This window comes from Staurois parvus, unplaced genomic scaffold (genome assembly GCF_062004578.1).
Source record: "Staurois parvus isolate SC_StPar_1 unplaced genomic scaffold, SC_StPar_1.0 ptg000582l, whole genome shotgun sequence".
Taxonomy (NCBI): Eukaryota; Metazoa; Chordata; class Amphibia; order Anura; family Ranidae; genus Staurois; species Staurois parvus.
Window position 1 is genome coordinate 1,125,291 of NW_028318378.1, and position 26,405 is coordinate 1,151,695.

General features: G+C 46.5%; 1 protein-coding gene across 1 annotated transcript in view; it reads left to right on the forward strand.

Annotated features, from left to right (window-relative positions):
* LOC149450117 (uncharacterized) overlaps positions 1–22,208 on the forward strand; it is a 36,207-nt gene extending 13,999 nt beyond the window's left edge. The window contains exons 6-8 of the mRNA XM_089692349.1: positions 11,426–11,647; positions 19,553–19,694; positions 21,016–22,208. Coding sequence (XP_089548475.1) covers positions 11,426–11,647; positions 19,553–19,694; positions 21,016–21,083 — 432 coding nt within the window. The 3' untranslated portion in view covers positions 21,084–22,208. The remainder of the gene's footprint in view (positions 1–11,425; positions 11,648–19,552; positions 19,695–21,015) is intronic.
* Positions 22,209–26,405: the final 4,197 nt, after the last annotated feature.

Genomic DNA, 26,405 nt, shown 5'->3' on the forward strand with positions numbered 1-26,405 from the left:
CCCTTAGTTTACTATGTTAGGGGTAATTTCGTACAAAGACCTGAGATCATACATTTTCAAACATTGAAGATATAAATTACATAAAACCACAGAATTAAACCAACCATTGATTTAAAACCAAAAATACCTCATTTGGCCATTAGATGACGCTAAGTATCCTAGCAATTAGCCCCATCTAGTGTCCAAAGTGTCAGGGAACACCTGAACAATTGATTTAGCTGACTAAATCAATTGTTCAGGTGTTCCCTGACACTTTTGGACACTAGATGGTGTTAATTGCTAGGATACTTAGCGTCATCTAAAGGCCAAATGAGGTATTTTTGGTTTTAATCACAGTGTCTCCAATACAAAAAATGATTTATAAAAATAACTTAATCTGAAAAATTCTTTAAGAACTCAAACAAGATCTGTGTAGGTATAGACTGCAGAGTATGAAAATCAATATTTATTTACATAAGTCACTTACAAACACCATAAGCAATAGTCAGATTGTGATTTACACTGACACTAAGATGTTTCTGTAAAAATTCTAAAATAGAGTGAATAAAATTCAAATAATTAGTCTCACTGTAAACATCGTAACCAATAAAAACGGACAATAATCTGTCTCCTGCAGAAGGAATAAACTATGCAGAATAGTCCACCACTATGGCCTAAGAACAGGAACATTTTTATAAATGACTGAACTTGAAGTGATGTTATCATGGGGAGAGTTATTAGGTTACAAAGGAATGTGGCAATTGACTTACTAGTCTAAGCAAGCAAAATCAACAGAAAATATACAATTACCCTCCAAGTATCAGGTCATCTTTTTGGAGAACTGATGATCAGACTCAAAGATGGCTGCCAATTAATGGTTGGGATTGAGCTTCCACAAAATGGTGTCTCTTCTTCAGTTGATGAGTGTCTTTAGATGATCTGAGTGTGAGATGGTGTCTACCTTCCAGATGGCTGTGTAGATGGTCCTCCCTCTGTGAGTGTTCCTGCCGGTTTTATCTAGTTATGACTTATACTCTCATCAAATCTGAATAAACCTGGCCCAGAAGGCGGAACCTTCTCTGTGCTTGGGGAATCTGATTCTCTAACCCATGTTTACTCAAGCATTACCTCCCATGGCCACTGGGTGTCATCCTTGGATAAGAATTGTCTGGTCTGAGTTTTTTTGGGGTCAGAAGTAACTAATCTGTGATCAGAAAAAATGAATATTTCACTATAACAAATTGGCCCTTGTGAAATCTATAGAATGCCTTGGAGAGTAGATATTATTCCTCATTTACAATCATTACGTTTTGGTGTAACAGTGATTAAATGGAGAATTGTAACTATCAGGAGGTTGGATTACATAAAGCAATTAGAATAATAGTTGTACACACAGAGGAGAGATAATAAAAGAATAATTTGTATACTGATCTACTGATTGATTACGGCTTTGGTAGCATGCATACAATATTCCTAACAATACCGATAAACTCCAAAACACTAAATATATATCATGGGATTACAAATCAGCAAACATACCATAATATACTTCCTACATTCTTATGAGACAATCTGGTATTTTATCCCCATCACGTCTTTTCATATAGCATGAATTATATGGAAACAGGGAGGTTCCTTTTTGTACCTTTTCACCAAAATGAAATGAGTCTCAGCAGTGTTACTGGAGTCACCTTGTTACATAGTTACAGAGTTCATCTGGATGGAAAAAAGACACCAATCCATCCAGTCCAACCAACAGAAAAAACAAAAATGTATGCAGTAAGTAGTACAAGCGCCTAAGTATATAGGTAACAAGCTGCTATGCACAAAAAAGGTACCAATATCACCCTAGGAAATAGCAATGTATATATAAAGTGCAGCGCTCGATGTTAAAACCAATGTGTGTAAAGAAAAGAAAATAAATCCTTATTAAATTGTAAATATATATAAATAAAAGTTCAAAAGCCGAAGGAGATAGTCCAGCAAATCAATATAAAGATATAAGTGCTCAGGTGACTTAGAGATCCGGTACCCGTGTGGTAGTGATAAAGCAATGCGCACTCACTGGACGCGCATAATAAATGCGGTTTTGTGTATAAATAATCCCGATGTCATCTGATAGTGGGTGGTCCTCCCTCTGTTGGGTATGAGGCTGATGGTCCTCTTCCACTAGGGGTCCCCCTATGAGCTCCTGGTAGGTGGTATCCCTCTGGTTAGGCTGGGTAGCAGTAATCCATCCCAGGAGTGTGTCTGTACTCCCCCTTCTCGCCAGAGATTCTGGGCAGCAGTACGCAAATGTCATCACAGCTGGCTTTCCACTCTAATGCAAGGTGGATCCGTTTACCCTGAGTTTATTCTTGATCCAGTGCTGTGCTCTGCTGCATCTCTTCTTTCTTTTCCCTGGTCCCACTAGAGCAGTGGTCTCCAAACCTATTGGTTGATGGGTGGAGGGAAGTGAAACATAAAAAACAAAACACACAAATAGAACATTACATGAGGAAATGCACATCTTACTGTAAAGGTCTCAATAATACACGGCTCAAAAAATGAAAGAAAGACTTATTAATCAGAGTCTAGCATCAAGTCAATGAGAATCCTGAGATATTGATCTGGTCAGTGAAGTCGCAGAGGGAATTGTTAATCAGTTTCAGCTGCTTTGGTGTTAATGAAATTAACAACAGGTGCACTAGATGGGCAACAATGAGACAACCCTCAAAACAGGAATTTACAGGTGGAAGCCACTGACATTTTTTTCCCTACTCATCTTTACTGACTGTTCTTCACTAGTTTTTCTTTTGGCTCGGGTCAGTGTCACTACTGGTAGCATGAGGTCATACCTGGACCCTACAGAGGTTGCACAGGTAGTCCAACTCCTCCACGATGGCACTTCAACACTTGCCATTGCAAGAAGGTTTGCTGTGTCTCCCAGCAAGAGCATGGAGGAGATTCCAGGAGACAAGAGCATGGAAGAGATTCCAGGAGACAAGAGCATGGAGGAGATTCCAGGAGATGAGCATGGAGGAGATTCCAGGAGACAGGCAGTTACTCTAGGAGAGCTGGAAAGGGCCGTAGAAGTTCCTTAACCCACCAGCAGAACCGTATATGCTCCTTTGTGCAAGGAGGAACTTCATGAGGGTGGCCTGAGGGCCCAACATCCTCTAGTGGGCCCTGTGCTCACTACCCAGCACCATAGAGCTGGATTGACATTTGCAATTGAACACCAGAATTGTCAGGTCCACCACTGGTGCCCTGTGTTTTTCACAGATGAGAGCAGGTTCCCCCTGAGCACATGTGACAGACATGAAAGGGTCTGGAGAAGCCGTGGAGAACATTCTGCTGCCTTTAACATCATTCAGAATGACAGTTTTGGTGGTGGGTCACTGATGGTCTGGGGAGGCATATTCATGGAGGGACGCACAGACCTCTACAGGCTAGACAATGGCCCCCTGACTGCCATTAGGTATTGGGATGAAATCTTTGGACCCATTTTCAGACCCTACACTGGTGCAGTGGGTCCTGGGTTCCTCCTGGTGCATTGGGTCCTGGGTTCCTCCTGGTGCATTGGGTCCTTGGTTCCTCCTGGTGCACGACAATACCCGGCCTCATGTGGCAAAAGTGTGCAGGCAGTTTCTGAAGGATGAAGGAATTAATACCACTGAATGGCCCCCATGCTGGCCTGACCTAAATCCAATAGAACACCTCTGGAATGTCATGTTTAGATTCATCCAAGCTGCCCGGTTGCACTTTAGACTGTCCAGGAGCACAGTGATGAAATCCCCCAGGACACCATCCATGGTCTCATTAGGAGCATGCCTCAACATTGTCAGGCATGCATGCAAGCATATGGGGGCCATACAATCTACCGAGGACCATTCTGAGTTGCTGCAATTAAATTTCGGTAAAATGGACTCGCCTGCTGCATCATTTTTCTTGATTTTTGGGGTGCCTTTGAATTCAGTTTTCTGTAGGTCGATCATTTTCATTTCCATAAAACAATGGGGCATCCTTACATTCCTAACACATTACCCCATCCATGTCAGTATAAAGATCCAGCAGGAGATTGTTCCTCATTGAGATCTGATGGGTTTTCAAAGTGTTCCTTTCATTTTTTGGAGCAGTGTGTAACATATTTGTAAGGGTTGGGTAGCTGAGATGTGAGGTGATCAGTAGAAATATGTAATTGTGAATCTAGTTTTATTCCATGTTATTACAGATAAGTGTTCAGTATTCGGTCAGAGACATATGTTCACCAATTAGCATCTGAAAGGACAGAGCAGCTTCTAGGCTAGAGGTGTCACCTGGATGCCAATACAATGTTGTCACCTATGTAGCCAGAGTTTGCCACCTTCTTGAACCTAGAAGAAGAATCCTAGTCATTTCGGCTACAAGAGTCAGCAGGAGACCTTGAGAAGGCTCCGAAGTGTCTGTCGGCTTTGATTTATATCCACAAATCAAAGGAATGTATTTCATCTCTCATAAAAGCTAAAATATTTGTTGCAGAGAGATGAAAATACTTCCTTCTGATTGGACACACTGTAGGCTACATCTGCATGTAAAACTATTTGTAGCCCCTGTGGAATTCCAGAGAAACACAGGAAACAGTTATATGGTGCCTGATTGCAACAGCTGAACAGCGATTGGTTCTGTTGTGTTCGGACTAACACACTGGTGTCGGAAATTCTATCGCTGACCAAGTGATCCAAACTATTCCTGGCCCATTCAGCTCTGGGCACTTCAGAACCCAGAACATCCAATGGGCTGCTACAGGAACACCCCCCAGGGTTGATTGGCCAAGGGCTAATGTGCAGCCCACATCCATATTTCAATAAATTGAGGACCCTGAGATATGGACGGGGTGATTCGTACAGAGCCGGTTCCATGTGACTGGTGAATCACGGACTTTCTCTGACTTGCTCGGGTCACAGGATAAATCTTGCTAAAAGTTTTATTTCTGTTTTTATTCCCTTTTATTTTATTGTGAATAGCCAATTGTGTGTCTTTTTGTATTTTCGGCAACTTTTTTTCTTTGTACATATTTAATGCATTGCCCACTTTTGGGATATTAAATCATAAAATGAATAAGTGACTTCTGTGTACTAAGCTCGGGCTCATATCTCCGGAGAGATTGTTGTATTGTAGAGTCTATGTGCTCGGTCTAAGTTCATTGCCAATCTGTATGCAATTGTACTGCGTGTTGGCAGATTGCCTGCAGATTGTAACATAGATCTGCCAGACGGAGATCTGTGTGTGTGTGGTGGCCCAGTAGAACAGTCTGTGGACAAACTGTTGGGTGGTGGCAAGCTACCATGTGTTGTGTGTCTAATGTGGGGGTCTGTGGACAGTGGAAGAGTGATTAACACCGAGGTTCTAGCTTGTAGGATAGCTGGAGGAATCCTAGAAGGGGGTGCCAATTGCTAGACTGCTCCTCAATCCTTAGCGTGCACCAGATTGTATATAAGATTCATATCTGCCTGTGTGTGGTCAGCCAGCTGGAGTGGAGTCTCCCTCTAGTGGTGGCCAGAGGTAGTGTGGGCTGTGAAAGGGTATCCTGGCCAGTCTTATATGCTCAAAGTCCCCCTCATTCCCTCTTTACCCCAAGTCACGGGCGGACCATGCCTTGGTTAGCTAGTTGTCGTGGGCGTGCATTTTATCCGTGACACAGTGTATAATCCATGATGTGGGACTTCTCTTGTCGTCATTACATTGGAGTACAGAAATTCTTCCATTGTGACATTTTTTCCCGAGCTCTCCCAGAATCCCTCAGCTTGGAATAATGGCCCCTGTGTCTGCAGAAACGTAGAGAATACTTCCATATACCGCATCTCTTCATCTTGTTCATCCTTCTCGTTGGCAGAACAATGACATCTCAGCTAGACTAGAGGATGTGGGGACCACCACGGGATTATTTGGTGTTTGTAATCACCCCCCCCCTTGTTCCTGCACTGAGGGGTCCCGGCTTCCATTCCTTCTCTATACACAGAACTAAATACTTCAGTTGGGGAGAAGTTTGTCCCTTGCGGGACTTGAGACCTGAAAATGACCCTCGTCTATTATTTGGTATAATAACTCCCATGGTTCAACCCGGGGAAACGATGAAAATATGATCTTCCTCATAGAAATTCTAACAAAAGGCAACATTTTCCATTTTAAGTCAAAATTCATTTTAAATTGTTTCCCATTCACACAGGAGGAATGTACATGCTTTGTCACTGAGCACACTGCTATACAAATGTTTTTTATGAATAGACCCCTAAATGTCAGGAGATATAATATATTCTATTATATTGTATTATGTTATATTAAATTATATAAAGACGGGAAGTATGGAGCAGATAAATGAACAGACCTCCTAGTAATGTCATTACCAGGCTCCAGCTAGGGGGAGCTCTAATGTTTGAAGTGTTCCCACAGGAGAGTGATTCCTTCTAGCTCACATATACTTTTGTATGTCTAGTAAAATTGGACTTTTGAGGTAGAAGATTATACATTGTAGCGCCCTCCTAGTTCAGCCAGGGGGATCTAGACCCTAATGGTTGGTCAGAAGCTGCTTAGCAGCTCAGGTGTGATAGCCAGAGGGGTCACAATGTGGTCAGGGGGGCTGAGATGAATATATAGGTAGAGCAGCGCTAGACAATAATATCACAGAGACAAATATAATGGAATAATACAAATAAACTGCTGTGAGCACATATAGAAAACTCTTACAAGGATGTGATAGAAACACATAAGTATAGAAGTAAATAGAACCCCAATATTCCAGATGGCCTATAAAGTGCAATAGTCCTTGTGTCCCTCAATACATGCTACATGGGGGCATAAACCCCTTCATAGTGTGTGGCATGCACAACACAATAATAAAGTGTCCTTAAACGGAAAAAATCAACTCATGATAATAATTATGATCTTCATGCAGGTGTGCAACCAATCAGTGACAATCCTCAGTGGCTGGGGTGCCCCCTCACCTTCCTGCCCCGGCCCCACAGGGCCAATGAGCCTTGCAGTATTGCTGTTCCACAGGAAAGCTTCCTTGTTAGTAGTAATGTTGGGACTCTCTCCTCCTCTGTACCGGGGTCTCCCCTGAACTCTCCTGTTTCTCAGGGCCAATGACCTTCCAAACTCGTCCCCAATAAAGTAAGAAAATCCGATATAGTGTGAAACCTTTTATTGTTAAAATATAAAGACGGATCTACTCACATCTGTAGATGTTTTCACAGCATTAGTTCCACTACAGCATGGGTGTACTGCATGTGTGGATATATCCGGGTGCACCAAGATGGCGTCGACGCCGGATATGACATCATTGTGCTGCCGCTCGAGCTCCTCCTACTGGCGTATCCCTGACTGATAAATGTCCTCTGTCATCTCACACAGACCTGTCAGAGCAGCACTCATGCTTTCCATAGCTAATTCTGGCATCTCCAGCTGTTCTCTAATAGCTCTGGTCTCAGTATTTAGCAACCCCATGTCCTTAGAGGTCCTCTCCAGTATATCATCAATAATGTTTGTGTCATTATTTATCATGAGTGTTATTCCCCATCCCGTGTAGGTAGGGAACCATGACCACACCTTATTCCCCATCCCGTGTAGGTAGGGAACCATGACCACACCTTATTCCCCATCCCGTGTAGGTAGGGAACCATGACCACACCTTATCACCCATCCCGTGTAGGTAGGGAACCATGACCACACCTTATCACCCATCCCGTGTAGGTAGGGAACCATGACCACACCTTATTCCCCATCCCGTGTAGGTAGGGAACCATGACCACACCTTATTCCCCATCCTGTGTAGGTAGGGAACCATGACCACACCTTATCACCCATCCCGTGTAGGTAGGGAACCATGACCACACCTTATTCCCCATCCTGTGTAGGTAGGGAACCATGACCACACCTTATCACCCATCCCGTGTAGGTAGGGAACCATGACCACACCTTATCACCCATCCCGTGTAGGTAGGGAACCATGACCACACCTTATTCCCCATCCCGTGTAGGTAGGGAACCATGACCACACCTTATCACCCATCCCGTGTAGTTAGTACAGTGTCAGTATATAGAATGTTTCACTGATCTCTGTATTCCTGCCACTAGTGACATCACATAGTGTCAGGGTCAGTAAGCCCCTCCCAGCCAGGGTCAGCTGGCGTTAGATTGGCCGCACACTGTGGCACTCACGCTATAGGTCGCTGATCACCGCCATTACTAGTATAGTGTTTGTACGGATCAATATATTGATCATGAACAGAACTATACTAGTGCCGGCTTTGTATAGTGTCCCCAATACTCAGTGTTAGCCGGATCGGCCCGGTCACTGCCAGCACTAGTGTTCAGCCCCTCCACTGTTCTTCACAGAAGATTTGTACCAATTGTGGGCCAAGGCAATTTATACACCACAATACATGGCCGCCCCCCAAATTCAACTCTTGTCACACAATTCACATGGAACTCTATCACCGTTTATGAAATTAAAACTTATTGGGCCGAACCCCCAACATGGACATTACAGAAAAGAATAAATTGCAGTCATATTGGTCCGCAGACCCGATTCATCGTATGTCCGTGTTCTCTGCTGGTACATATATGTCCAACATGGACCAGCAATGTACTGGAACGTCGCTGGACTTGGAGTGGTTATACCGGGAGGATGCTTGCAGCTACAGGCATCATTCTAGTGCTGGTTTATTAGCTGGAGGTCGGCTTTCATGTAAAAGTAATCCTAGTGGCCAATTACCTGCAGAATTGTTTTTACGATCATTTTACATGATTTCCTATAGCAGCAAATCTGATGAGATGAATGAAGTGGGTGTAAAGTGGAAGCAGTGGATCTGCAGGGAGCAGCATCTTGAGCACAAAGCACTTTATGTTGTGGATGATTTGCACACGGTTCAGTTTCCTTCATTTATTGATAAACCCCATAAGACCAATGAAGTGGGTGTAAAGTGGAAGCAGTGGATGTGCAGAGAATAGGATTTGGAGCCCCGAGCTCTTTATCTCTGAATGTCTCCACATATTTGTAGTGTATTTGTGATGATTTCTGTGCACACACAATAGGACAGCGCTGTGACACATAATGCTCTTCTAGATGACAGGGAATCCTTCCCTTTGTTACAGCAGCAGTCCGCTAGAAGGTTTTTGTAGGTTTGGAGTTGTTACACATAGCGCGGGTTTTATCCATTTATAGTGATGACATCATTGCCCAAATCTGGGGGTCACCAGCCATTTCCACCCTTTACTCCCAGCTGGGGGGCTTTGTATCCATATACTAGATGTTCTACAGGACTAAATCTACAATCAATGTTACTGCAAAATCAAAGGGGCCAAAACCCCTCCCCCGAGCAGTCATATATTTCTGTCCCCCTTGGTGGGAGTGGAGGTGACCCCTCTATAAGGATCTACAGTCCATACACACCCAGCACAAGGCCGGGGTCACACTACCAGACGCTTCTCGGGGCTGCAGTTCTTCTGAGCTCCACAAGGTGGGGATCTCACTTCTACCCAGACAGGAAGTCTCTATGGAAGACAGACAGGAAGTGATGTCAGGTACAGACAGGAAGTGATGTCAGGTACAGGCAGGACGTTCTATGAATGAGGAAGCAGAGAGGAGACATTCCTGGATCTGGCAGCAGAGGAGGTAATACGCAGATTAACCCCTTCAGGGGGAGGAGTTGATGATAATATATTTGCTCCCAAAGCTGGCCTACATGGTTCAGTTTTATCGTTCAGCCAGCGGGATGACCATAAAAACTGAAGTGATTCCCCCATCCACACATTGGAGGTGGATGGGGGAATCCTCCCCGCTGCACTCTTGTATTCTGACAATGGGGGGACTCCTCCGCTCTCAGAATACACGGATCAGCACTGAAGCTATTGGCTGCAGCCGCTGGGGGAGTGGCTTTTATCCGGCAGTGGCCACACATGGATGGAAATGTGAGCGATCCCTGCTGAACCAGCTGAATTTCCATGGATCTATGGTCACCTTCAGTGACTTCCTCCCCTCCCCCTCATCTCCTTCATGATGGAAGTCATGCTGAGATCATCTCCCATTGGCTGAGCAATATTCTCATTTGTCTCTCAGCTCCTTCTTGCTATTCCTCGTCCTGCCTGTTGTTTCCTTGGATTGATTTTCTGTGTAGTGACCCCGGCTTGGTCTCTTGGATGCGCTCGTCTGTTGCTTGCCCTGACCTTTCTCCTGATTCCTGGATCTCCTCCTCATCTCTCCTCCATATCCTCTTACACAGCTTTTCTCCACACCTGCAGTGACCCTGGGGGGAGGAAACTTGGCACCAGCACGCTGCCAAATCCATCCCCACCATTAGGGGCTCTGGAGACAATTGTCTGCTATTTACACTCCGTTCCTCCGCACGTCACCTGATCACATGACAGCTTACTTCCACAGATTCCGGACAGATTTCTGGATGGTAAAGGTCAAAGGTCACTCTTCAGTTTAGGAGAGGTGGGACACACCCAGGAACAAGGATTTGGTTTGCATGGGAGCCTCATATAGAAGACCCCTCAAATCTCCCCATCCAAATGTCCCTCCATCCAGAGTCTATATGTCCTATGACATCACACCGACCTCACAGCTCCTCCTCCCAATGTCCCTCCATCCAGAGTCAGAGAATCCTATGACATCACAATGACCTCACGGCTACTCCTCCTAATGTCCCTCCATCCAGAGTCAGAGAATCCTATGACATCACACTGACCTCACAGCTCCTCCTCCCAAAGTCCCTCCATCCGGAGTCAGAGAATCCTATGACATCACACTGACCTCACAGCTCCTCCTCCCAATGTCCCTCCATCCAGAGTCAGAGAATCCTATGACATCACACTGACCTCACAGCTCCTCCTCCCAATGTCCCTCCATCCAGAGTAAGAGAATCCTATGACATCACACTGACCTCATAGCTCCTCCTCCCAATGTCCCTCCATCCAGAGTCAGAGAATCCTATGACATCACATTGACCTAACAGCTCCTCCTCCCAATGTCTTTCCATCTGACTTTTTTCTGATGCTTTTAGGATGTCACTGTGACATATTTTATCTCCAGCAGATGATGATACACATCAATATTTAGAAGGACACAAGGATCTCTACAAGGACGTCATGATGGACAATCAGCCGCCCCTCACATCACCGGGTAAGAGGAGACTTTATTGTAAAGGAGAGAGCAGTACGGAGGATCCACCTAGATCCCCCATTATCTGATAAACACATAGAAACAATGGATTCAGTCAGTGTGTGTGTTTCCTACAGATGGATCCAGTCATGGGAACCCACCAGAGAGATGTCCCCGTCCTCTGTATTCCCGGGATTCCACACAGGAAGGTCACACCATCCCTCACCATCATCAGGTAGATGAGGAACAATCACTGATAGTATCATTAGGATCTGTACATTATATGCATTGTTACCATTGATGTCATTTTTATTATATATTCAGAGTGGAAACCTGAGAGATCCTAAAGTTGAGGTTAAAGAAGAGATAAAAGAGGAGGAGGATGGGGGGATGGAGGAGTCGGAGCTTCTAAAGGAACAGAAAGATCTGTATCTGGACACCATGGTGGAGTCATCCAGCTACAGGAACCCACCAGAGAGATGTCCCCGTCCTCTGAATTCCCAGGATTCCACACAGGAAGGTCACACCATCCCTCACTATTACAAGGTTGGTGGGACGGAGCATCTAGAACAGGGGTGGGCAAACTTTTTGACTTGAGGGCCGCAATGGGTTCATATATTGGACCCGGGGGCCGGACCAAGAGTAGATTAATGATGTGTATGTGTCATCCATAGTAAGTATAGTAATATTCCCCCATAGTAAGCATAGTAATTCATCCCCCATATAGTAAATCATCCCCCATATAGTAAATCATCCCCCCATAGTAATTCATCCCCCCATAGTATTTAATCCCCCATATAGTAATTCATCCCCCATATAGTAATTCATCCCCCCTATAGTAATTCATCCCCCATAGTAATTCATCCCCCATATAGTAATTCATCCCCCATAGTAATTCATCCCCCATAGTAATTCATCCCCCATAGTTATTCATCCCCCATATAGTAATTCATCCCCCATAGTAATTCATCCCCCATATAGTAATTCATCCCCCAAAGTAATTCATCCCCCATAGTAATTCATCCCCCATAGTAATTCATCCCCCCATAGTAATTCATCCCCCATATAGTAATTCATCCCCCCATAGTAATTCATCCCCCCATAGTAATTCATCCCCCATAGTATTTAATCCCCCATATAGTAATTCATCCCCCATATAGTAATTCATCCCCCATATAGTAATTCATCCCCCATATAGTAATTCATCCCCCCTATAGTAATTCATCCCCCCTATAGTAATTCATCCCCCATATAGTAATTCATCCCCCATATAGTAATTCATCCCCCATAGTATTTAATCCCCCATAGTAATTCATCCCCCATATAGTAATTCATCCCCCATAGTAATTCATCCCCCATATAGTAATTCATCCCCCATAGTAATTCATCCCCCCTATAGTAATTCATCCCCCCTATAGTAATTCATCCCCCATATAGTAATTCATCCCCCACATAGTAATTCATCCCCCACATAGTAATTCATCCCCCATTGTAATTCATCCCCCATATAGTAATTCATCCCCCACATAGTAATTCATCCCCCACATAGTAATTCATCCCCCACATAGTAATTCATCCCCCACATAGTAATTCATCCCCCATATAGTAATTCATCCTCCCTATAGTAATTCATCCCCCACATAGTAATTCATCCCCCATAGTAATTCATCCCCCATAGTAATTCATCCCCCATAGTAATTCATCCCCCATATAGTAATTCATCCCCCACATAGTAATTCATCCCCCATAGTAATTCATCCCCCATATAGTAATTCATCCCCCATATAGTAATTCTGTGAGGGACCGCCGAGCGGCACCACTAGCACTCCACCGGTCAGGCGTGCCCAGAGCGCGGAATCTAAGCCCCAGGGTACTTGTTCACCAGGGCCCCTGATGGTGGGGATGGACTTGTAGTACCCTGAGACCAGGTCGCCTCTACTGAGCACACCTGTCAGTGGTAGGGGTGTCCGCCAGGGGTTCCAACCAGGGAGAGCCAAATGTGAGGAGGTCGGGTGACCCTGATGGGATGGATGGATGGCTGAGCAAGTGCGTAGTCAGACAGGCCGAGTCGGTAATGTAGAGGACGGTAAGGTACAAGGGAGCAGGCAGAGAATCGTCGGGTCACACGCCAGGTCAGCAACAGGAGGTCAGATCTACAGAGGGGCATCCAGGGAGAGAGGTCAGGCAAGCAAGGGTCTGGGCAGGAGAAATCAGCAAGGTCAAGAGCAATCCGGGTCAATAACTTACAGTATACAGGTTCACAGGATCAGGAATGCAGGTAAGACCAGAAGGCAACGAAATGACAGCTCAGGGACCTTTAAATATCCCGCCCTGCGCTGCCATTGGTGCCCAGCGGGCGGCCGCGGCTTCTACTGCGCATGCGCGAACTCGAACGCCGCGGCCGGCCCGGACCTAGTGCCCGTGTACTGGGAGGAGCAGTGCGCCTGCGCCGGGACCATCGAGGGACGGATCGCGGGGATCCCTGACATTGCCCCCCCCCTACGGGCAACCTCCGGATGCCCACCCGATCTCTCCACCACGGGTGATCACAAAGAAACCTCCGGACAAGCCTAGGTGCATGGACATTATGGGCTGGTTCCCACGAATTGTCCTCAGGGCCGTAGCCCTTCCACTTGATGAGAAATTGGGTCTGGCCCCCCCTTCGACGGCACTTCAAGATTGCCTCCACCTCAAATTCCTCTTCCTCTTCAACCGTTACGGCCTCCGGGGGCCTGGATTCCCGTTCCGGGAAGGCATCAGGGACTACCGGTTTCAACAGGGACACGTGGAAGACAGGGTGGATCTTGAGTGTGTCAGGGAGAACAAGTTCATAGGCCACCTCATTGACCATCCGTTTGATGCAAAAAGGGCCTATGAATTTAGGTCCCAACTTCTTCGACGGGCAAAGCATCCTCAAGTTTGACGTAGCCAGCCAAACCTTCTCTCCGGGCTGCAACACCAGGTTCCCTCTTCGCTTCCTATTGAAAGCCTTCTTATAGTCTTCTTGGGCTTGACGGATGGCTTCCTGTAATTTCTTATTGTTGGAGGTGAAGAAGGTCAGTGCATCCTGCGTCGCTGGAATCGGGCATTCCGGGACCAAGTCCGGGAGGAAGACAGGATGAAACCCATAGTTGGCGAAGAACGGGGACTGCCCAGTTGCTGAATGGCAAGCGTTGTTGTACGCGAATTCTGCCAAAGGGAGGAGTGGCGCCCAGTCGTCCTGAGAGAATGATGTGTAGCATCGCAGGTATTGCTCCAGGGTCTGATTGGTCCTCTCGGTCTGGCCATTGGTCTGAGGGTGAAATGCCGAGGAAAGAGACAGCTTGATATCCAGGGCTTTGCACAGCGCCCTCCAAAACCGCGAGGTAAACTGCACCCCTCGGTCCGAGACGATGTCTTCGGGAACCCCATGCAGTCTAACGATCTCTCGAATAAAGACTTGTGCCGTCTCGGCTGCAGATGGAGTCTTCCGTAAAGGGATGAAATGGGCCATCTTGGATAAGCGGTCCACAACCACGAGGATTGCTGTGTGATCCAGCGAAGGAGGGAGCTCGACTATGAAGTCCATGGAGATTCTCTGCCAGGGCCGTTCAGGGATGGGCAATGGACGTAGCAGGCCCCATGCCTTGTTCCTTGACGGCTTGTTCCGCTGGCAGATGGCACAGGAGCCCACGTAGATCTTACAATCCTTGGCCATGTCCGGCCACCAGAAGGAACGCCGGAGAAGTTCCAGGGTCTTGACCGGTCCAAAATGTCCTGCCAGTGGGTGGTCATGGCAATGTCCCAAGACTAAGGTTCGGGCATCCTCTGGCACCACAATCCGGTCCTCCCTCCATAGGAGTCCCTCCTTGTTCTGGAGGGGGGCCCCATCGGAGGTAGACATTGCTGTGGACGCCCTCAGGATCTCGGAGCGAAGGTTTGTCTGAAGGGCCAAGAAATTCCCTGCCAGAAGAATAGTGTCGGGCACTGGGATCTCCTTGGTGTCCTCATACATGCGCGATAATGCGTCAGGCTTCGTGTTTTTCGAGCCGGGCCTGTATGTGATGTGGAACTGGAACCTCGAGAAAAACAATGCCCATCTTGCTTGTCGTGGGCGTAGACGTTTGGCCGTCCTCAGATATTCCAGGTTCTTGTGGTCCGTGAATATCAGGATGGGATGGGAGGCACCTTCCAGCAGGTACCTCCATTCCTCTAAAGCGGTTTTGATAGCCAGTAGCTCGCGATCCCCAATGTCGTAGTTCCTCTCCGCCGGGGTAAGTTTCCGTGAAAAGAATGCTACTGGGTGAAGTAATTCCTTGGCGCCCTTCCGCTGGGAAAGGATGGAGCCAACCGCGTTTTCAGATGCATCTACTTCTAAGATGTAGGGCAGGGAGGCGTCGGGATGACCCAGAATGGGTGCCGAGGTAAATAACCTTTTTAGGGCCTCAAAGGCTTCCTGTGCCTCGGGCGTCCATCTGAATCGCGTCCCAAGCTTAGTTAATTGAGTGATAGGGGAGACCAGACCCGAGAAGTTCTTGATGAACTTCCGGTAGAAATTTGCGAACCCAATAAAACGTTGGACACTTTTCCTGTCCGTGGGTTCAGGCCAATCTAGGATCGCTGAGACCTTCTGAGGGTCCATTGCGACCCCCGTGGTGGAGATAATCAGACCCAGGAATGTAACGCTAGCCTGTTCAAAGCAGCATTTCTCTGCTTTAGCGTACAACCCGTGCTGCCGCAACCGCCCCAACACCTTTGTTACATGTACCCTGTGCTCCCCCAGGGAGGATGAGAAAATCAAAATGTCGTCTAAGTAGACGATGACAAAGATGTCCAGGAAGTCCCTAAAGATGTCGTTTACAAAGTGCTGGAAGGTGGCTGGCGCATTGCATAACCCGAAAGGCATGACCAGGTATTCAAAATGGCCGAATCGGGTGCGGAAGGCCGTCTTCCACTCATCCCCCTCCCTTATGCGAACCAAATTGTAGGCTCCCCTTAAGTCCAACTTGGTAAATACTACCGCAGCCTTTAAGCTCTGGAACAATTCAGGTACCAGAGGTAATGGGTAACGATTTTTAATGGTGACCCTATTCAGCTCCCGATAGTCAATGCATGGCCTCAAAGTCTTGTCCTTCTTTTCTACAAAGAAGATCCCTGCACCTGCTGGGGAAGTGGAGGGACGGATGAATCCCTTACGGAGGCTATCCTCAATATAGTCCTTCAGGGCCCCTAATTCCAGCTCAGAAAGGGGAAAAATTTGTCCGAACGGGATTTCAGAACCGGGCAACAGATCAATTGGACAGTCATATGGGCGGTGGGGGGGTAGAGCATCTGCTCCCCGTTCACTGAACACGTCAAGGAACTTGTGATAGGCTGCAGGAACCACTTGTTTCAGGCTGTCATCCCCCTCAGAGCACAAAAGAACCTGGGGGACCCCCGGGCCCGAAGTTCGACACAGTTCCCGACAATATGGGGAAGGGAACGAGACAACCCCAGTTTCCCAGTCAATTTGGGGGTTATGGGCCCGCAACCAAGGGAGCCCCAGAATGACTGGGAAAAGGGGTGATGCAATAGCATCCAGGCGGAGGAGTTCCCGGTGCTGACCGGCAATGGAAGTCATAATGGAAGGGGTCTCCTGGTTGACTACTCCTGACTTTATCCGGGAACCATCAGCTAAAAAGATATGAAACCCCTTCTCCTTTGGGCGGAGGGGAATACCCTGCTGGTGAGCAAAATTGATATCCACAAAACAGCTGCATGCCCCCGAATCAACTATGGCCGACACCTCCACGGTCCTTTCGGAAAGCTGAAAGGAGAGGGGAACAACTAAGTACTGGGACGGGGTCATATCGCCAACAGATAAAGAAGATGAAGTGAACTTACTCAGTTTCTGCGGGCAGGAACGCACCATGTGACCAGCTTCGCCGCAGTACAGGCACAGATTCTGGGAGCGTCTGCGCTGGCGTTCCTCAGGCGATAGTTTAGGCCAAGCCAGGCCTAGCTGCATGGGTTCGGGGGCATCTTCAGCCGGCAGGTTCTGGATGCTTGGCCTAGTATGTTGACCGGATTCCTGAAATGACCCCCAGGGATTTCCGCGACCCTGACCAGACCTCTCCAATCTGCGCTCCCGTAGCCTACGGTCAATTTTAATAGTGAGTGCAATCAAGTCCTCTAATATCTCGGGCACCTCTACCCGGGCGAGCTCGTCTTTCAGGGCCTCAGATAGGCCCATACGAAACTGGTGTAAAAGGGCGAACTCGTTCCAACGAGTGTCACCCATCCAGCGCCTAAAGTCAGAGGCGTATTCCTCAGCCGTCCGCCGACCTTGTCGGAGTGTGTATAACGTGGCCTCGGCCGAGGCCGCCCGTTGTGGGTCATCATATAAGATGGCCATAGCGTTAAAAAAGCTGTCAACCGAAATCAGGTGAGGGTCATTGCTTCCCCTTAGTCGGTGGGCCCAGTCTTGGGGTTCACCCTGCAGCAGGGAGACAACAAACCCCACTTTCACTGACTCTGTCAAAAAGGTCCGTGGCTGTAGTTCAAAAAAGAGAAGACAAGAGTCACGAAATGACCGAAAACGTGTGCGATCCCCATGGAAGCGCTCGGGTAAGGGTACTCGGGGTTCCGCCATAGGGAGTGATGTGGGAGGCCCAGGAGCCGGCTCGTGGGCTGCTGCGACTGGAGGTGCAGGAGCCGGGGCCTGTGAAACAGGAACAGATATGGTGCAGGCCTGAAACCGATTCTCGATCTGCAGACATCTGTCCTGTAATGTGTTTACAGCCTGCGTCAGGGTAGACAGGTGCCTGCACACCTCGTCCAACGGGGTGAGTCCTCCTCGAGGCTCAGTCATGGCCTTCTGGTACTGTGAGGGACCGCCGAGCGGCACCACTAGCACTCCACCGGTCAGGCGTGCCCAGAGCGCGGAATCTAAGCCCCAGGGTACTTGTTCACCAGGGCCCCTGATGGTGGGGATGGACTTGTAGTACCCTGAGACCAGGTCGCCTCTACTGAGCACACCTGTCAGTGGTAGGGGTGTCCGCCAGGGGTTCCAACCAGGGAGAGCCAAATGTGAGGAGGTCGGGTGACCCTGATGGGATGGATGGATGGATGGCTGAGCAAGTGCGTAGTCAGACAGGCCGAGTCGGTAATGTAGAGGACGGTAAGGTACAAGGGAGCAGGCAGAGAATCGTCGGGTCACACGCCAGGTCAGCAACAGGAGGTCAGATCTACAGAGGGGCATCCAGGGAGAGAGGTCAGGCAAGCAAGGGTCTGGGCAGGAGAAATCAGCAAGGTCAAGAGCAATCCGGGTCAATAACTTACAGTATACAGGTTCACAGGATCAGGAATGCAGGTAAGACCAGAAGGCAACGAAATGACAGCTCAGGGACCTTTAAATATCCCGCCCTGCGCTGCCATTGGTGCCCAGCGGGCGGCCGCGGCTTCTACTGCGCATGCGCAAACTCGAACGCCGCGGCCGGCCCGGACCTAGTGCCCGTGTACTGGGAGGAGCAGTGCGCCTGCGCCGGGACCATCGAGGGACGGATCGCGGGGATCCCTGACAAATTCATCCCCCATATAGTAATTCATCCCCCATATAGTAATTCATCCCCCATATAGTAATTCATCCCCCCTATAGTAATTCATCCCCCATATAGTAATTCATCCCCCATAGTAATTCATCCCCCATAGTAATTCATCCCCCATATAGTAATTCATCCCCCATATAGTAATTCATCCCCCATATAGTAATTCATCCCCCATAGTAATTCATCCCCCATAGTAATTCATCCCCCATATAGTAATTCATCCCCCCTATAGTAATTCATCCCCCCTATAGTAATTCATCCCCCACATAGTAATTCATCCCCCACATAGTAATTCATCCCCCATAGTAATTCATCCCCCATATAGTAATTCATCCCCCCTATAGTAATTCATCCCCCCTATAGTAATTCATCCCCATATAGTAATTCATCCCACATAGTAATTCATCCCACATAGTAATTCATCCCCCATATAGTAATTCATCCCACATAGTAATTCATTCCCCATATTGTGTCAATTCACTTACCTTTGCTCCGCGCGTTCCTCTCGCCGTGTTCCCGCGTCGTTCCGGTGTAGCATGAAAATCTGTCTCCTATGAGGATCTGTCCCCCTCGACGTATCTGCGCATGTGCCAGTTTCAGGCATTAGCAGCCGATCGGTGATCTCCGGCACATGCGCAGATACGTCGAGGGGGACAGATCCTCATAGGAGACAGATTTTCATGCTACACTGGTCTTCAGGGCGGACTGTGAGAGGAGCCTAGCGGGAGCCTAGCTCCGCGGGCCGGATTAAAAGGTCCGCCGGGCCGTATGCGGGCCGTAGTTTGCTCATTGCTGATCTAGAACATGGACTTGTAGAGACAATGTGTGGATGTTTATGTGACCTTACATTTTACAGATGATATTTTCTTTCATTTCCTTGATTTAGAGTGGAGATCCAATCAATATAGAATTTGAGGTGAAAGCAGAAGAAGAAGAGGCGTATGTGAGGGATGATCAGCAGTCTATGGAGGAGGATGGAATAACGGGGACATTTATAGAGGAGGACACTCCTACAGAGATCAGCACAGGTGGGTCATGAACACTAAATCCATTCCTCCACCCATACTGCTCACTGATTGGTCCAGAGTAGGGCGGGGACTGGGTGATATCAGCCTGTAATCCCCTGGTCACTTTCCTGAGCTGTGTTCCCCGTCCTGTATTCCAGGATTTCTCTCGGATAATCTTCCTTCTCTGTGCTGCAGACACAATTTATGTCTCTAGACTGGATTTATGGAGGTTCTGGGGTTCAGCTGGCAGCAAAATGTTGTTTTTTACTCTAAGCATTGCATAATGTAGGCACCCAGGACATGTGACTGGGGTCTCCTGCCTTGTGCCTGACTCCTCCAGGGGACCTTCTCTGTTATCTGCTGGCTGTGCCGGGTGGAGGGATATGTCTGTAGTGTCTCAGACCCAAGTCACTGAGTGCAGTCTCAGGAGATGGGAGGCAAGCAACCGTTTAAATACTGAATAACAATATTATCAGCCCTGATCATTAGATTATATAATTTATATTGTACATTACATACTCCTGACCCCTGCGCTATATACTCTATGTTGTACATTACATACTCCTGACCCCTGCACTACATACTCTATGTTGTACATTACATACTCCTGACCCCTGCACTATATACTCTATGTTGTACATTACATCCTCCTGACTCCTGCACTACATACTCTATGTTGTACATTACATACTCCTGACTCCTGCACTATATACTCTATGTTGTACATTACATACTCCTGACCCCTGCACTATATACTCTATGTTGTACATTACATACTCCTGACCCCTGCACTATATACTCTATGTTGTACATTACATACTCCTGACCCCTGCACTATATACTCTATGTTGTACATTACATACTCCTGACCCCTGCACTATATACTCTGTTGTACATTACATACTCCTGACCCCTGCACTATATACTCCATGTTGTACATTACATACTCCTGACCCCTGCAGTATATACTCTATAGTGGATATAAAAAGTCTACACACCACTGTTAAAATGTCAGGTTTCTGTGATGTAAAAAAATGAGACAAAGATAACTAATTTCAGAACTTTTCCACCTTTAATGTGACCTATAAACTGTACAACTCAATTTAAAAACAAACTGAAAACTTTGAGTGAGGAAGTCAACAAAAAATACTAAAATAATGTGGTTGCATAAGTGTGCACACCCTCTTATAACTGGGGATGTAGCTGTGTTCATAATTAAGCATTCACACTCACAATCATGTGATATAGGAGTCAGTACACACCCGCCATCATTTAAAGTGTCTCTGATTAACCCCAAATAAAGTTCAGCTGTTCTAGTCTGTCTTTTCTTACATTTTCTTAGTCGCATCCTACAGAAAAAGCCATGGTCTGCAGAGAGCTTGCAAAGCATCAGAGGGATCTCATTGTTAAAAGGTATCGGTCAGGAGAAGGGTACAAAAGAATTTCCAAGGCATTAGATGTACAATGGAACACAGTGAAGACAGTCATCATCAAGTGGAGAGAATATGGCGCAGCAGTGACATCACCAACAGTGACATCACCAACAGTGACATCACCAAGAACTGGCCGTCCCTCCAAAATGGATGAGAAGACGAGAAGAACACTGGTGTGGGAGGCGGCCAAGAGGCCTACAGCAACATGAAAGGAGCTGCAGGAATATGTGGCAAGTCCTGGCTGTGTGGTCCATGTGACAACAATCTCCGTGTTCTTCATATGTCTGGGCTATGGGGTAGAGTGGAAGACGGAAGACTTTTCTTTGGAAGAAAACCACCCAAGCCCGGCTACATTCTGTAAAAACACATCTGAAGTCTCCCAGAAACATGTGGGAAATGTGTTTTGGTCTGATGACACCAAGGTTGAACTTTCTGGCCATAATTCCAAAAGATATGTTTGGCACAAAAACAACACTGCACATCACCAGAAGAACACCATACCCACTGTGAAGCATGGTGGTGGCAGCATCATGCTTTGGGGCTGTTTTTCTTCAGCTGGAACTGGGGTCAAGGTAGAGGGAATTATGAACAGGTCCAAATGCCAGTCAATATCGGCACAAAACCTTCTGGCTTCTGCTACAAAGCTGAACAAAGAGGAGCTTCACCTTTCAGCATGACAACCACAAAGCATCCATCCAAATCCACAAAGGAACGGCTTCACCAGAAAAAGATGGAAGATTTGGAATGCCAGAGCCCAGACCTGAATCTGATGGACAAGCTGTGGGGTGATCTGCAGAGGGCTGTGCGCAGGAGATGACACGCAATCTGACAGATTTGGAGTGTTTTTGCAAGGATGAGCGGGCAAATATTGCCAAGTCAGGATGTGCCGTGCTGATAGACTCCTCCCCCAAAAAGACTGAGTGCTGGAATCACATCAAAAGGGGCTTCAACAAAGGATTAGTGTAAGGGTGTGCTCACTTATGCAACCAGATTATTTTAGTTTTTTATTTTTACTATCCCCACCTAAACGATTTCATTTTGTTGTTCAACTGAGTTGTACAGTTTATAGGTCACATTAAAGATGGAAAAAGTTCTGAAATGATTCATCTTTGTCTTATTTTTTACATCACAGGAACCTGACATCACAGGAACATAACATCTGTTGTACATTACATACTCCTGACCCCTGCACTATATACTCCATGGTGTACATTACATACTCCTGACCCCTGCACTATATACTCTATGTTGTACATTACATACTCCTGACCCTGCACTATATACTCTATGTTGTACATTACATCCTCCTGACCCCTGCACTATATACTCTATGTTGTACATTACATACTCCTGACCCCTGCACTATATACTCTGTTGTACATTACATCCTCCTGACCCCTGCACTATATACTCCATGGTGTACATTACATACTCCTGACCCCTGCACTATATACTCTATATTGTACATTACATACTCCTGACCCCTGCACTATATACTCTGTGTTGTACATTACATACTCCTGACCCCTGCACTATATACTCTATGTTGTACATTACATACTCCTGACCCCTGCACTATATACTCCATGTTGTACATTACATTCTCCTGACTTCTGATCTCTCCCTCCCCCCACTGCTATATATACACATAATATGGATTCTCTTTTGTTCCCCCCATTTCCTACCAGCTGGACATTTTATATCGGATGATGTGATTGGAGCACAGACTTTTACATGGTGATAATAATGTGATAACATCCTCCAACTTTGGACCCTTAAACAGAAAGTGATAATGAGGGAGGAGTCAATCCCCCAATGATGGTGGTCTTCAGGATCAGTCCAGTCTTCATCTTGGTTGTTCTCCCCTCATCCTCACTCTCTGACCTCTGGTGGGGCTCAGCCCTGCTGTTCTTCATGACTAAATCATGGAGTAAATAAGGAAGTGCAGTACTTCTTGTGTTGGGAAGATGGCGATGAGTGATAGAGGGGGTGGGGACCCTCGTCCTATAATCCCCTTATCACTGTCCTTCCTATAAAAGACAGTTCTGGTTGTTTCCTCACTCTCTGACTAAGGTCCATGAATAAAGAAATGACCTGGTAGGAGATCAGAGGAGCCATTTCCTAGTTCCCTTGAGGGTGGAATTGTAAGCTCCTCAGAGACCAAGCTGCCTGATGTGGGCGGAGTCCTGGTTTGGGGGAACCAATCAGCTCCTGTCTAGTAATCCTCTTTGTCTTTGTATTTTAGTCCATGGCCGGGAGATGAGGAAAACCTCCGAGGATTGTCTCACTTTGTCTCCAGACTGGAAAGTAGAAGATGAGGACATCACACAGTATAGTCCAGGAGAAAACCCGGCTCCCTCCAATGTCCATCCGGCACCACCCAGTGTAGATGGACCATCGGATTCCTCGTATCCTGAGGAACCTCAGACTGTCCTGGACCGGGTCGGCCTTCCAACAGGGAAGAGCTTCTCCTGCACTGAGTGCGGGAAGGGTTTCCACTGTAAATCCCATCTTAATGTGCGTAAAAGATCTCACACAGGGGAGAAGCCGTATTCCTGTCCTGAGTGCGGGAAATGTTTTTCATGTAAGTACAATCTTAACACACATAAGAGATCTCACACGGGGGAAAAGCCATATTCCTGTCCTGAGTGTGGGAAATGTTTTTCACAGATGTCCAATCTTTACACACATCAGAGATCTCACACGGGGGAGAAGCTGTATTCCTGTCCAGAGTGCGGGAAATGTTTTTCACAGAAGTCCAGTCTTCACACACATCAGAGATATCACACGGGGGAGAAGCCATATTCCTGTCCTGTCTGTGGGAAATGTTTTACACAGATATCCCATCTTTACACACATCAGAGATCTCACACGGGGGAGAAGCCGTATTCCTGTCCTGAGTGCGGGAAATGTTTTTCAGTGAAGTCTAGTCTTTACACACATCAGCGATCTCACACGGGGGAGAAGCCATATTCCTGTCCTGTGTGTGGGAAATGTTTTTCAAAGAAGACCAATCTTCATACACATCAGAAATCTCACATGGGAACAAAGCTATATTCCTGTTCTGAGTGCGGGAAATGTTTTTCATGGAAGTCCAATCTTTATACACATCAGAGATCTCACACAGGGAAGAAGCCGTATTCCTGTCCAGAGTGTGGGAAATGTTTTTCAGTGAAGTCCAGTCTTTACACACATCAGAGATCTCACACAGGGGAGAAGCCGTATTCCTGTCCAGAGTGCGGGAAATGTTTTTCACAGAAGTCCATTCTTTACACACATCAGAGATCTCATACGGGGGAGAAGCCATATTCTTGTACAGAGTGCAGGAAATCTTTTATAGACATGTCTAGTCTTCACAAACATCAGAGATGTCACACGGGGGAGAAGTTGTATTCCTGTCTTGAGTGTGGAAAATGTTTTTCACAGAAGTCCCATCTTTCCAAACATCAGAGATCTCACACGGGGGAGAAGCCACTTTCCTGTCCTGAGTGAGAGAAATGTTCCTCACTGAAGTCCTGTCTTCCTGTACATCAGGGGTCCCACACAACCCTGGAGGTATATTAGTGCCTTGAGTGCGGGAAATGTCTTCTAGATGAATGTTGCTGGACATCCCAGCTCTCATGTAGGGAAGAAGCACACCCTGATATACACCTCAGATATACTCCATGGCTGATCTTCATCATGGAAGAAACAGTTCATAAGGAGATCAGAGGCCCCCAAAGACATGGATGAAGTGCAGTAAATGTCGGGGTGCAGAGTGGTCAGTAGATCCTGGAAATGAAGGACACAACTTCAGCCCTTCTTGGGTGTCGGAGTTGCGTTTCCTGATAATGATATAGCGGGTTACAGAGCTAGAAGCCGGGAGAGCCCAGATCTCGTTATCGGGGAACTTTACACAGACAACAAGAACTTCTGAAGTTGATGTCCTTCATTTCAAGGTTCTACAGAACAGTGGTGACCCCGAAGCGGCTCTCTGTCTTCAGTCCATCCTTCTCCCATCCCCCAACAGGAGGGAAGGAGAACTCCGCCCCAAACTAGGGGGGAACTTTCCTCTCATTATTTCCCTTGGCTTCTGTGTGGGTTTGGGTGGTTGGAGGAGTGCGGCACGAGAGGGAACACAGCTTGTTGTTCTATGTCTACATATGGGGTCTGTGTAGAGGGGATCCACCGGAAAATATTTCTACTCTTTGATTTTGTGCAAATTGTTTCTGTTTTTACTTTGAAGGGCGATATTATGTGTGGTTTGTAAAAGGGATTGGCCCAATAGATACCGCCCCACTTAGAGAATAGATGAACTACTATGACCAGCATTCATTCAGCCATGTCACATGTTGGGATCTTTTCTACAATACTTTGTTATAATAATGGAACACGTTGTGTATTGTATTGTACACCAATAATAATGACTCCGCCCCCACATTCCAGACAAGGGATCTTCCTGACCAATCGTATTCCTTCTTTTACCATTTACTGATTTTTTTTTTCTGCAATCTTGTTAAAAGTGAAATTATAATAAAAAATGTATTGAACAGAAAACAATTGTGTGTGTGTGCAATGATGACAAAGCTGTGTATCCAGAAATGGCTGGTCGGTGACACTTCCATATACAGCCCAATGAAGTGACAAGGAAGCCCTAGAACCCTTTGGAGGAACCCTGGCTGAGAAAGGCTGGACTAGGCAGTCACATATCTCTGAAAATTTTCCAAAAGCTATGCTTTATCACACATTAATGATTGACAATAGGGCAATCGCCCTGGTTTACCATCACCTCAGTATGAGACAATACACACAGACCTAAAACCATTAAAATCACACCAAGACCGGTCTGGATATATATGTGCTGCAAAGAATTGGATAATCACAATGATGTGATCAGAAAAGTCGATCTAAATATTAGGTTGACTAAAATGCCAAAAATACTTTCCAACATGAGGATATCGGCATTTCTAGATTTAGTTGCAGATGATCTTAAAAACCTTGAGTGGAGAATGCCAATTGGTGACAATCTTACAAAAAAGGAAAGAAAAGCCCTTAAAGAATTAAAAGAGACCAAAAATATAGTAATTAAGAGAAGTGACAAGAGGGGGGTAATGTAGTCATTTTAAATGAACAAAACTATGTCAAAGAGGTGAAGCGCCTATTGGGGGATTCATCTACGTATAGAAAATTAACTACTAATCCTTTCCCTGTAGTGGTGAAAAAATTAAACTCTATGTTAACGTTGGGCAAAGAGCCGGGTCTTCTTACCAAAAAGGAGTTTGAATATCTCAGAATTGAGGAATTTAATCATCCTACCTTT